We start from the raw sequence: 13,754 nt of genomic DNA on the forward strand, positions 1-13,754 counted from the left end.
CAGTTATGACTAAAGGCATAGAAGCAATCTGATTGTGGACAGTTGCGGCCTTGTATGGCTACAGACCAATGGTTCGGAGAAAACCCTGTATTTGTGACAACATTTTTAAATGAAGACTGGCTTATGGACAGATTTTTTTTTCCTAATTACAACAGAACTAAAGGTAGGACCAGGAAGCACGTGAGCAGCCAAGTACGGTCTACGACTGTCTCAAGAGCCAAGTTAGGGGTGACATGACTGAGATACAATGTGCCCCTGACCAAGTCTCACCACGTTTTGAAATTTGTTTCATGGATACTTAAGAACAGCTGGAAAAGATCTCTGCTCTGTTTGAAGACAAGATGGTGGATACCCCCCTCCCAAAGCCAAGAGTAGAAAATATGGGGAGACGGGCTGTAATTATTTAAAATGGGGAGAAGAACACCAGTGGGTTAGGACTGCCACTGTGGCTGAATGCAGCGACAGTCTCACTGAGGACAGAACTTAGGCCACCCATCTTCAGAGGAGCACGACATTCCTCACGTCACTACACAACGGGGTTAAGGACGTTTATTTAACATTGCATGAGTGCCAGAATTTCAGATCTCACTACAAAAGATCTTGGTTTAAAAAATGAAGGAAGCCACGGCTGAGGATAATGGTGTGAGTAAAATTACCTTGTGCAAATCTGGCTCCTTGTGGCATGTCTTTGGTTTTTTTTTTTTTTTTTTTGAGATGGGTCCCCTACAAATGACCCAATCCTGAAGAGACGAATTGTTCTTCAGATGCAATTCTTCCTTTAAATTTGGAGCACGCAAGGTGACAGAAGCTCCAGGAGAGAAACCTCAGGTTAAAAAGGGCAGATTTCTCTCACAGGCTTATCGGGGTGGGGTTTCATACTACGTCAGCCTGTGTACCACGAGTCAGGAAGGAGTCAGATAAGACTAAAGTATCCTTTGGTCTGACTATCAGTGGACTGGACTTACCTACTGATACAAGGAGAAAAGAGAGGTACAACAAGACCACAGCAGATACCTAAGAAGAGTTTGAACCACTACTGACTAGGGATGGAGTAGTCCCTATTCAAACCCCACAAAATGGTGAGGAACTATCCTAGCCATAAGGTACCCTCGGAACCTGTTATAAGAGGTACAAGGCATAGCTATTTCTTCTTTGCATACAATATTTGACCCACTAAAATCAGGTTTACTCTAGTCACCATAGCAGCAAATACTCCAAAGATCTTTAGCTAACTCCAAAAAATTCTGGCTTCTTCCGAACCTGCTATATTGGTTAGAGTTTACTGAGAGGCCAGACCTATTCCATCTTGGCACTAGGCCTCCATCTTAAGAGAAAAAAGGCATGAGAATGTGACCTGCAGCTGAACCCAGGCTGCACCCAAGTACCAGGAAGGACCCCACAGCTTGTCCTGGGCCACAGTGACTCCCAGCTACTCCCTAGCAACAGTCAATCAAAGGTTAGCCTGAATGTTTCAGATGTGCTTTCAGACTGATTATTCATGGTTTTGCTTCAGACCACCTGCCTGTTAGCCTGAGCCCCCTTGGTTACTTTCCATTCCCTATAAAATCTCCTCCTGATGAGGGCGGGAGGCTGCTCCACCTTCCCATCCTGCTGTGTCAGGGTTGGCGGAAAGCCCAAGCCCGAGCTTGTAATAGAGAGATCCTAATGCGATTTCATTGGATTTGGCCTCTTGGTGTCTTTGGGGCTTATGACCAAGCACAACATTACTACTGTGACAGATACATATTTTTAAAAAATAGTTCAAAGGAGGAAGTTTTTTGAGTAGTTTCAGAGGTACAAATCTTTAGATCTCTTCACTGTTTCTGGGCAGTAGTGTGGCAAAGCACCATGGGAGTGTGTGATCACTGACAGTTGTGTCCAACTTATGGCCAAGGGCAATATGCAGGCACAAGTAGCTAAGGATGGCTATGAATTCAGTCTAAGATAAAATTGCAAATCTACTTAAAAGGATTTTTTGCACATTTAAAAAACTCAGTTGCAGTTCAGTTCTTGAACATGAACTGTGTAAACAATAATATCACAATACCAAAAAGTTGGGCAAGCATTGTATGGGTAAGGGATGGCCACCTAGTAGTGCTTAGGAATCAGAGGGTAAGAGGCAGAAGCCATGAGATCAAGATATCATCTTCAACCCTAGCAGTGGTGAAACTCTCCTTAACCCCAGCAGAGGGAGGCAGGGGCAGGTGGGTCTCCCAGTTACAGACCAGCCTGGTCCACAGCCCCCGGTCTACAAGAGTGAGTTCCAGGACAGGCAGTACTACCCAGAGAGCTGCTGTCCTCCAGGTCTGTCTCCCGGTGTCTGCAATGGTTCTTGTATGCGGTAAGATGGTGACAGATGGATCGGCACTGGCACCGTTACCCCTGGACTGCAGAAAGATGGAGATGAGCCACTTGTCGGTCTTTTCCAAGCATGGGGGTTGGACAGAGGTGCCTTCTGCAGGAAGAGTACGGTGGAGTGGATTCTCAACACCACTCTGGTCGTTGGCTTCATCCTGCATTCCCAGTGCAATTCGCTCTTCAGGGGTTATAAGCTTCAGTGGACATGACAGGCCCCCTTTACTGTCTCCAACTTGGTGTTTCTGTAGTCTCCTCAATGCACAGAGCTGCTGGGGTTTCTTCAGCTTCACTTCCTCTCTCCTGGACCTGGCTTCATTCTCAGGGAACAGGGTTATTATGGTCACAGGCTTTGGGAAGATACAACTGGCCAACCTCACGGGATCTCTGGAAATAACTCCAGGTCGGTCTGTGTTTGGCCTTATCTTGTTCCAGGCAACCCGGTCTCTCTTCTCTTCTGTAATTTGCTGGGTGTCATACTTCTGAGAGTGTCCCTAGCAAAGGTTGGCTTGAAACTGAGTTTCCTGAAGGCCCCACCATAGCTGTAGAGTCTGTCCTAAGATAAGGCTTGAGCTGCTGGAAATGGCAGGGTCTGTCGTCCAACTCCCCAGCAACAGTCAGCTGTGAATGGCGAGTCCAAGAGTCCAGTAGTCACTCAGTACCACAAGCCTAGCTGTTTCAGCTGGTCACTGTGGAAGTAGATTCTAACTGACGTGCTGGCGTGTGAGCAGCGAAGGAAGAGCCCAGGCAGCAGTTCTTAACGTTTACAGACAAGTGCTTGCTATGTGTTTGTACAGCCCAGGCTAGTCTTGAACTCGTTCTGTAGACCAGGGCTGACCACGATCAGCTCAGCATCTGGAGGAGCACTGGTTCCAAGTGTGGACCACACCCAACTTTGAGCCAAGCCTTTAAAGAAACTTTTATGTAGGTAAAGAATTTTTTTTTTTTTTTTTTTAAGATTTATTATGTATACAGTGCTCTGACTGCATGAACACCTGCAGGCCAGAAGAGGGCACCAGATCTCATTATAGATGGTTAAGAACCACCAAGTGGTTGCTGGGAATTGAACTCAGGACCTCTGGAAGACCAAACAGTGCTCTTAACCTCTGAGCCATCTCTTCAGTCCTATGTAGGTAAATTTAACATTACTAATAAAACCTCAAAATTACTTAGTTTATGGCAATCTTAATTTTTAAAATCATAAATTAATTGCTGTGCTTTCTCTGCTGGGGATGGAACCTGGGACCATGGCTGAGCTGCACACCATTGCCAAATGACAAGTAAAAGTCCCGTCTCGGGTCTCCAGGGATCTCCGGCTCATTCTCAAGGGGAAGGAAGCTGGAGGACTGGAAGCTGCACCCTCTCTTCCTATATCTGAACAGAACACCCTTCTTTACAGTGAACTCAAACATTGCTACTTCCTCTGTTCTCCTTACAAGAACATGGGAGTGGACACAGAGCTTTTCTTCTGACCTTTAATGGTGAATGGTAGATTTGTACTTTGAGGTAGGAGGGCCTCTTGCCTTTGTTGGTGGTGACCACTAGGGAAAGTACTGGAAAATGATTTTTTCCCTTAAGAATCACAAGCCGCTTTCACTTCCCAGACAAGGAAAGGGTTCATTAATGCAAAACTCTCCCAAGCTAATCAAATACACTGCAGAATCCATGCCCTGCACAGGGTGTTTCTCCAAGTTAGTAATCAGGAAAAGCGGTGCCCAGTGTCCAGGCAAAGCCAGAGTCATTAACCTTGCCTGAAGATCAAGGGACCCTGGACAGCAGGCCTGTCCGGAGACCAAGGCTCACACTGAGAGCAGAAGGAAACAGAAACATGACTTCATTGTCCTTCAGTGTGAACTGAGAAATGAATTATTTACAGAAACCATTCTGGGTGCAATCTAATTTTATTGTAGTGTTGAAAAAGCGTTCAGTATGGGTAGAAAGTATTCTCTTCTCACTATGTGGCCCTGGCTACACTGGGATTTGCTATGAAAACCAGGCTTGTGAACTCAAAAGAGATCTACCAGCCTCTGCTTCCTGGGTACTGGGATTAAGGGTGTGTGCCACCGTATCTAGTTTAAGAATATCTGTATTTAAAAATCCTCAACTTTAATTCTTCAAAAGATACTTCCTGGCTGAAATAAGCACTAAAATATCCAAAGGTATTAAACTCTGGACGTCTACCACCAAAAACCTGGAACCTGCAAACTGAACGACCCCACTCTTCTGCCCTCTAATACTCGCGCACACATTCTGCAGGGTTGGGAAGACCATGGTACGGTAAGATCAACTCACAGTGGTGACTGCAAATGAGAGGTTGAGATGGGGGCTCCTCCAACACTCGGGCCTTACTGCTTGCTCAGGGTTATGGTGGGCGGGGAAGGGTCCTGCGATCGCTAACCTTAAGGGACAAGGGTCTTATCTGCTACTGTAACCTTGCCTATGGACACAGCTCCCTCTTTTGCCAATGGCAATTGGGAATAAGATGAAGAAAGAAAGAAACTAAAATAAAGAGAAACTAATAATCCAGAGGGTACTGTGGGAAATAAAGACAGCACAGTCCTGAAAGACAACTAAGACATATTTACATTCATGAGTCCAAGCAGAAATCTTTATAAAAACCAGGCATCTTTAATCTCATTAAATATAAGCCGTCAGCGGAGTAGGTAGTACTAACCCAGGGAGGGATGCAGCAAAGACTCAAAGTCTTCTCTGCTTTTCACTGACATCGACTGTACCCCTCTAAGCACATGGAGGGAGGGAGCAGCGGGCGGCGAGGGAAAGGAAGGGCAGCGAAGAAATGGCGCAGGGCAAACAAGGCGTGAAAGTACTGACAGGGTCAGGGCTGACACAAGCAGCAGAGGAAGGCACATTGCTCGCTGTGGAGCAAGACAGCACACAACACGAGATTCGGGTGCGCTGATGGCCACACACCGTGGAGCATCCACAGACAGGGTGGACAATTCAACACACAGAGGGCCAGAGCCTGCTTCCATCACTTGCCAAGAAGGAGGAAGTTCGCGGTATAAAACAGCCTATCTTAAAATGCTGCACCTTTTCCTTCAGAGGGACGGGTGAGCACCTTAAGATTCTCTAAGCGGCCTGGTGACAGACTTCCTGCTGCAGTGCTCTTCTCCAGAGAGAGAGAGAGAGAGAGAGAGAGAGAGAGAGAGAGAGAGAGAGAGAGAGAGAGAGAGAGAGAGGTGGTGGTGAAGATGCCCAGACCTGTGGCCTTGACCGCCTCGTGCTGGACAGTGAGAAACAGGGCCTGACACTTGTTAGCGAACTGGGTACCACACAGCAAAGTCCACAGAACTACCAAGACATTTATTTGTGCAGCAGACTAGTGAGCCTGAAGAAGCAAGGCCTTTTTAAAGGGAACTTTTCCAGGAGGGCGCACGGTTTCCTAAGTGCAGAGAGTGAGGGGTGGCTAGGTTGCTTCCACAGACACTGTGCCCAGAGAGAGCTGGGAAGTCCAACCGTCACCCCGACACAGAGATGCCACTCAAAGCCTCTGTGGGTCGGTCTTACCAGCTGGATACGCTGCAGTTACCTTCAGTTCACTCCCTTGGTTCCTTCGGGCACATTTGACATTGAAAAAGTTTGAATGTAACAGCCAGGTTAGGTATGTTCTATGTTTTCCGTGACATTTCAAGTAGCCTCAACTCCTCAGAGTTTAGAAGGTTCCAGATACTAGGTTACATAAGAGAAGTGGGAGGAAGCTGCCAGGGTAAGAAACTACATGCTTAGGTCAGAGGAGTATGGTGGTTTATTTCCAAGTCTGCAGAGTGGTATTACATTATATCCACTCCCCTGGTCATCTGCTGACATACAGGGGTAGAAAGAAAGGTAGGTTTAAGTGATACCTTTTTTCCCCCTGGTAATCTAACAGACAGAGGCCATCTGATCAGGTGAGGGACGTCATCTGCCTGCCTGACATCTGGTGTCTAGATAAGATGTTAGGGTGGATGTAAAGAGGAAACAATGCCAAGGGTATAAAGCCAGCACCAACAGAGAGAAGCACATACCAGGATGAATGGAGGTGGGGTTAGATAAACGTGGGAAGAGCGGACAGGCTTCAGAAGGAGGACTTTACCTCACCACAAAGTTCCGCCTGGATGGCTTTACCTGTGTCTCCAGACAAGGTGGCTGTGCTTTTGCTTCTGGCCAGGAACGAATGTGTGGGCGTCAGAAGTCTGCTAACAACGCTGCTCTCCCAGGGGCTGAGCTGCAGGCGGCGAGCTAAATGTCACCACATAAGCAAGACGTTAGGGACATTCTTTCCTGGGCCAAGAGGGTGCTGATCATCACCATACCCAATACTTCTGCAGTCTGGACAGATCCTTGAGACAGCTCAGGCTCTCCTGGGAGGCCATGTGGCCATGAGTCAGGCCAACAGGATCCCCACCCAAGGGAGCAGCTATTCCACAGACACTGCTATTCTTACGGCAGGCTCTAAAGGGGCAGCTGGCATGGATTTTTGCTACCCTGCACTTGTTAACAACAGGTCTTGAAATGGAAATAGCACTTTAATTACAGATCCGCTATCATCAGTAACTCCGGGCTGTACCTCTCGGATGGGCATCACTGATGGGCAGTAGACTGATAGCACCCATTTCTGACGGAGGCTTCCTGTATAGCTCAAATAACCAGCCCGACTGGGGCTGACAAATGAAGGCTAGATTAATATAAGGTACTGCAAGAGCTCGGTTCACCATGGATCCCCACGGATGGTTTAGAACTGGAAGGAAGAACTACAATAAGTCGAAAGAGGACTCAGGTCTGTATGGGGTTCTTTTGATCTTTCGACCTTTTCCCTCAGCAAGCTAGGCTCTTTCAGGCCCCTGTTTGGCACAAAATAAGACTTTCAGCTGAGGATCAAGGCTAAAGCTGAAAGGAAGACAAAATTAAGCAGAAATGCCTGAGTCCAATGTATTGTTAAGCCTGAAGATTATCAGTGACGTCTGAAGATCTGAAAACAAACTTCACACAGTGACATAGGGGTCCCAAGATCCTGGGATTTGGCAAGGCCGTGGTTAGAAAATGCATGCCTATTAAGAATTGGTTTGCGTCGCAAGCCATCTGGCGATGGCGCGCCAAAACAGAGAAGTGAGTGAAGAGGCCTGCAATATACCACTGTAATACACAGGTCACACGCCACCTAGAAAATGTTCACACATCACGCAAAGCCCTTTAAACTGTCTAAACCTGACCAAGCCACATCTGGTCTGCACTCCTCAGGCCTAACTTCTCATTCTGGTCCTACATACATCATTTCTTAGAGGAACAGAACTTTTAGGGTCTTGGAAATCTGGCTGTTTATAAAAACCATATACTGCTAGACACTGTTACCCTGAAGGTGGCTGCCTCCGTGTAGGGAGAACCAATTTCCAGGAAGCGACTTTATTTTAAAAGCGATCATTTTGATCAATGCTTTAGTTAAGAGTTGGTGAATTTTTCACTAGATTTTCTGTTAGTTAGGGGGAGCTCTATAGTTGTTTATTAATATTGTTATTGTTATTAATGTGACAAGGTTGCATGCTGTGGTTGGCCTCAAACTCATGGCGAGCCTGCCTCTGTCACCCCAGTGCCGAGATCACAGGTTACAGGTTGGCCACTGTCCTTGGCTCCCATGGTAAGTATCTCCCAAGACTAAATAAAGACTTAATAAAGCCACAAGGCAGCAGTGAACGGCACTGGACAGCAGCATGAGTAGGTGCCACGCGATACAGCAAGGTAGCACAGAGCGCTGCCGAGTCAGAACATACGGTCAACAGAACAGCATGCTCAAAGCAGCCAGGGAGGGAAGACAAAGGGAGGCTTCCTTCTGAGGTAAGCCATGGGGTGACAGGGGCTCAGAACTGCAGAGATGCGATGGCACTGACGACCTGTGTAACAAAGACCTGGCTGCCCTGAATTCATTCTGTAGACCAGGCTGACCTGGAACTCACAGAGATCCGTCCGCCTACCTCTGCCTCCCAAATGTTGGGAGTAAATGTGTGTGCCACCACACCTGGCTTTAACTGCCCCCAAAGGAGCTCACTTCCTGCGAGTCTTCAGGGCATCAGCTCTAGAAGCTGCTTCCCATGCCTCCTGTTAACCCCAGATATTTCCACTTCTACCGCATTCATGACTGATGCGAGAGAGAGGATAAAAGTTTAGTCCAAGCTTGTAGACAACACCCCTTTTCCTTCTAGTTTATTGTAGTGGTTCTTGACCTGGAGACTTTTGAAATGCTGAGGGAGGAGATAGCGTGGTGGAATTGGCTGGTATTGGTCCTATTTATGCACTGACAGGAAATGCGGACCATGGTGAGCAGAGACCACTCAGTCCAGCATAGCGACCTGAAAAGATGCTAGTGATCGTGGCCAGTGATGGCCATTGTGGTCTCTGGTCAACAGAACTGAACGAGCTGGGCTAAACCCACATGCCGCCTATAAGCACAAAGGATTCAGGGCCATGGGTGCCAAGCAGATCTTAGATGTTGCTAGATTCTGACTGTTGGCAGTAGAAGAATATCTAAGTGCTCCCTAAAACCATCGTAGATGTGGCCATTAATTCAAAGGGCAGCATTTCCCTAAGAAAATCCAATCAGATGCATGATACAAAGGGTTTAAATGTCATTTTATTGCTAACTGACAGGGAAGTCAGCACATTAGAATCTCAGAGACTGGCCAGGGCATCAGCTGGCTTACAGCCCCTCTCCTGACCCTCATCTTTACCTGGGACTGTAGCAGACAGAAAAGCAAGGCTTAACTTACGAGCATTATAAGTCCTTGACTATGGTTTGTCTCAGACCCAGGTTCTCAAAACATTAAAGTTCTAGGTAAGTGATCACTTTAAAAGGAAGAGGAAGGGGACAGACAACTGTAGGAGCAACGGCCACCCCATATCTGTATCTTCTGTTCAGTAAGGGGAGGGAGGGGCTCGAAACAGAAGTTTACCCCTCCCCCAGTGTACGCCATCTAGTCTGCAATAGAGCATATTTATGAAGGAAAATTTGATAAATTAACATGAAACCTCTAAAACTTGATTATATTCTAATATCAATGCTTTAGGCAAATTTAGCTTAGAAAGGGAACAGTTTGGGTAAGTAGACAGTAGAAACTGTTCAAACATTTCCGACTTTACAGGATAATACCAACATTCACATAATACATTACAATGGTACCACAGTATAAAATACAAGATATATAAACTGACACACACAGAACATGCGTACACTACATTCTCATTACAGACTAAGACATGACACTTCCTAATTTCTTAAAAACATACCCACGGTCACCATAACTTGTTAGCTTTAAAAAGAGTGTGCTTTGCATCACATGATAATTCTTTGGTTTTATTTAAAATCATCGTAGTTATAACACAAGCAGCTTTTCTGAAAAGCGTGACTGGTTTATGACCCATGACATAAAAGGAAACTTCCATTTTATGACTAGCTGAACAGTCATGTACTGCAAACCCATAGGATGCGTGAACTCAAAGCTCCATTAAGACTGTGGCTGGAAGACATGGTGGCGATAGTCTTAAAAAGAGGCCCGTCCCTCAGGACTGAAGCGGAGGGGCACCGAGCCAGCAACGCACACATCAGAGAGGCCACGGGAGATGTCTGAGCAAATGAGAAGCACGCTGGTGAAGCGAAACTGCCACGAGTCAGTTGGGAGCTGGCACCCAGAGCGCCCAGCATGAGGATGACCGAGACAGGCTGTCCAGAGAGGACTACGTGATTCGGGTGGGTAAGGGGTGACTTCGTCTGCTAACCGCTGGGGGGAAGCACCATTTGCTAAATGCACCAATCGACCACCTTCTAACACGAGAAATGCTCTCATCCCACGCAAGTGGTGCTCAGCCGCTATGGTTTTTACTCTCAAGCTTTTTTCTTCCTAGTTAAGAAATGCAGGGAGAGCAACTTCAGATGCTATTCCCATCTGTACACATCCAGGAAAGAAAACATTAGGCAAGCAACAGAACAGGCTTCGTTTTCCTTTTGACTGTACCTCTATCTGGAGAGTTTAGCAAAGTCGCAGATGAGGACGAGAGCCGCTTGCTAATGACAGGATCGACATGTTTCGAAAGATTCATGGTGGAAACTGACCGCCTGTCTGGATCTAAAACAAACGGAGAGAATGCTAATTGACAGCCGGCAGGCACGATCGCATTTCCTAGTTCAGTGGTGGGACAAGCAGCAGGACTGGATGGAGGCCACCGACAGTTTCTAGATCTTCCACAACAGCACAGCTCTCTAAGTGGACACACTAGAGGGACTTAAAGGCTGGAATAAAACTCGGTTTTCTTAAGAAACAATATAAGCATTTAGTCCACCAGTTCAAACTCAAGCATGTTATTATGATACAAGCAGATGAAGACAAATCCAGGAGCAGAGAAAGGCTATGAGCTGATGCAGACCGACCGAGAAGCAGAGGGGCCCGGGACGGTGGGTATGGTACGGAGAACGTGCAGTGAAGCACACACCCAGGGTGTGTGTGTGTGTGTGTGTGTGAGTGTGTGTGTGTGTGTGTGTGTGTGTGTGTGTGTGTGTGTGTGTGTGGTGTGTGTGTGGTGTGTGTGTGTGTGTGTGGTGTGTGTGTGTGTGTGTGTGTGTGGTGTGTGTGTGTGTGTGGTGTGTGTGTGTGGTGTGTGTGTGTGTGTGTGGTGTGTGTGTGTGTGTGTGTGTGTGTGTGTGTGTGTGTGTGTGGTGTGTGTGTGTGTGTGTGGTGTGTGTGTGTGTGTGTGTGGGTGTGTGTGTGGTGTGTGTGGTGTGTGTGTGTGTGTGTGTGTGGTGTGTGTGTGTGTGTGTGTGTGTGTGTGTGTGTGTGTGTGTGTGTGGTGTGTGTGTGTGGTGTGTGTGTGTGTGTGTGGTGTGTGTGTGTGTGTGTGTGGGTGTGTGTGTGTGTGTGTGTGTGGTGTGTGTGTGTGTGTGAGTGTGTGTGTGTGTGTGTGCATATGTGCACACCTGAGACCGAACACACCTGGTCCTCTGCAGACTCCTTGCTTGTACAGACACTTCCCTTCAGCACAGACGTTCACTACAGGAGGATTTGACTGACAGGAAAGACCATGTGTTGGGGCCTGCCTGGATCACAGCTACTGGGAAGCTTAGTCAGAACTTTACATTTGAGGGCAGCCTGGGTATCTTTTTCTTTTGGACAGGGTCTCAGCATGGCCTGGGCTGGCCTGAGCCTTCCTATGCTGTGACCTCCAATTCAAGGGGCAGCAGGTGAACATCGCTTAGTGTAAGTCAGTCACTCTGTCTGTTTCCTTGTCTTTCCTGGGGATGAACCCATTGTTAGGTAAGGGCTCTACGACTGAGCTGTACCTTCAGCCCCAGACTGTCTCAGTAGGAAATAAACAGAAGGGGTTCAGTGGTGATGAGTTTGCCTACGTGCCATGGCTCTGGGTTTGAGCCTAGTATTGGGGGTGTGGGTCTCTGATCTCAAGAGGTGAAATCAGGATATAAACTTGCCCAGCAGGACTGACAGCAATATAAACTAGAAGTCAACCACATCCAGTGAGTATTACTGTCAAACTTAGCCTGCAGCCAACTAATTTAAGGAGGCTTTGGAGTTCAGAGCCTTGCTCACCAGTTAAGTTTGTGATGCCTGAACGAACTACACACAGTAAAGCTATCCACCTCACTGCATATCCTAGCACGATGGTGAGGTCAAGGTGTGGGCGTGTCCTCCATTACTGGCTGATGAGAGCACAACTTCAAACGCTCTCCACAGTACCGGCCACCTTTTCACTCTTCCCACTGCTCTTGGCCATTAGCGCTTCTGCCCCATAGTAGAGCCATTTTGACTCTTACCTACAGCCTGCTGGTAATAAGTCTCATTAATGAGAGGATCCTCAACTGGGAACTACACTTATAGCTAACATTTAATTGTGTTTCAAAAAAGAAAAATAAATGACCAAGTGTGACTCCTGTGACTTCCATTACATTGATCTGGTGGGGTTCTGACAATGAGAAAAAACGGAAGTCCAGAGGGGAAGCAGTGCCAGGAGCACCCCGATGCCGAATGTGGGAGCCGCGGTCACGAGGTTCTACGGCGACACATTTCCTGACACTGCTTATGCACTAAGAAGTAGCTGGGAGACCCCTTTCTATACTAAGCCTATCCCCAGGTATTTGTCAATAGCTCACTGAAAACACTTAGATCTATTTCCTAGTAAGCAAGAAAGAGATGAGCTCCTCTACCAAAGTGTGGACGGCAAAGTCTACATTTCTGAGATGGGTGGTTGAAACCACGGAGGTGCGCCATGGTATGCGGTGCCATCTGAGAATTTTCATCCAGTTTTTCTCACTGAACAAGAAACAATTTCACAAAAGGATTGGAGGGCTTACAAATAAACCGTTTCCATGGTGATACTAGCCGATGTACCAGCACGTCAGACAAGACGCTAACTTTAACGGGGACGGTTTCTAGGTGGGAGGTCTTGTGTGACCAGCGGGGTTAGGTCAGGGCTGCTGTGAAGGAAGGCCAGGTGCCGGGGAGCAGAATGGACGACCTCTCAACCCCGCAGTGGGGCATTTCCTAGTCTGAGAACTTGGACCAATTCCATCCGTTCCTCACACAAACATCGTTTTTAGTGGACCAGGAGTCTGTTCACCTCAGTCACTGGATTTTATCCACAGCCCATAAAGGCACCACTGGCTTTATGCTCCGGACAGCAGTGAGGCTGAGTAAATTTATCGTTTCTCAAGGGTGCTTGATGCCATACAACAGGGCATCTCTGTCACAAAGACAGAAAGCATGAAGCTCGGTAAGAGAAAACTCTGGTTATGAAAACATTCATTATGACCATTTTCCTCACAGAGCATCCGTGGAAACTATTCCTGACGGAAGACGTCACATCTTTCTGATGGCGGATTTGGTGTGGACTCCATCACAGGTGGTAAAGGGCCACAGGGGAGGAAGTGCGAGTCTACATTTGGCTTAGTGTCACAGGGAAACAAGCCGCGGTGACACTTGCTAAACTTAAAAAAACAAAACAGGGGGTGTTGTAAAAACAGTAATGAAGGACTGGAGAGGTGGCTCAGTGGTTAAGAGCACTGGCTGCTCTCTCAGAGGTCCTGAGTTCAATTCCCAGCAACCGCATGGTGGCTCACAAGCATCTGTAATGGGATCTGGTGCTCTCCTCAGGCATACAGTGTACACGCAGACAGAGCATTCATATATATAACATTTTTTAAAAATCAGAAAATACTAAAAAAATAATGAACACACACAGGAAAGATGCAACGAAAAATTCAAGTGTATAAAAGTAAAGCTGATTCCGGGAGTACGAACGGCTGTGGGGTTGTCAACCTGGATGCACTCTGCAGGTAACTCTTAGCTAAAAGAGACTTGAATGGGTTTCACTAGAGAGCCCAAATGTGCCACGTGTGGCCATTTCCA

General features: G+C 47.1%; 1 protein-coding gene and 1 pseudogene across 1 annotated transcript in view; both read right to left on the minus strand.

The window, feature by feature from the left end:
* The window catches only part of Map7 (microtubule associated protein 7), a 102,228-nt gene that overhangs the window by 13,790 nt on the left and 74,684 nt on the right, over positions 1-13,754 (minus strand). The window contains 2 exon segments of the mRNA XM_032894934.1: positions 6,481-6,594; positions 10,356-10,466. Coding sequence (XP_032750825.1) covers positions 6,481-6,594; positions 10,356-10,466 — 225 coding nt within the window.
* On the minus strand, positions 2,106-2,950 carry LOC116894772 (annotated as a pseudogene).

This window comes from Rattus rattus, chromosome 2 (genome assembly GCF_011064425.1).
Source record: "Rattus rattus isolate New Zealand chromosome 2, Rrattus_CSIRO_v1, whole genome shotgun sequence".
NCBI lineage: Eukaryota > Metazoa > Chordata > Mammalia > Rodentia > Muridae > Rattus > Rattus rattus.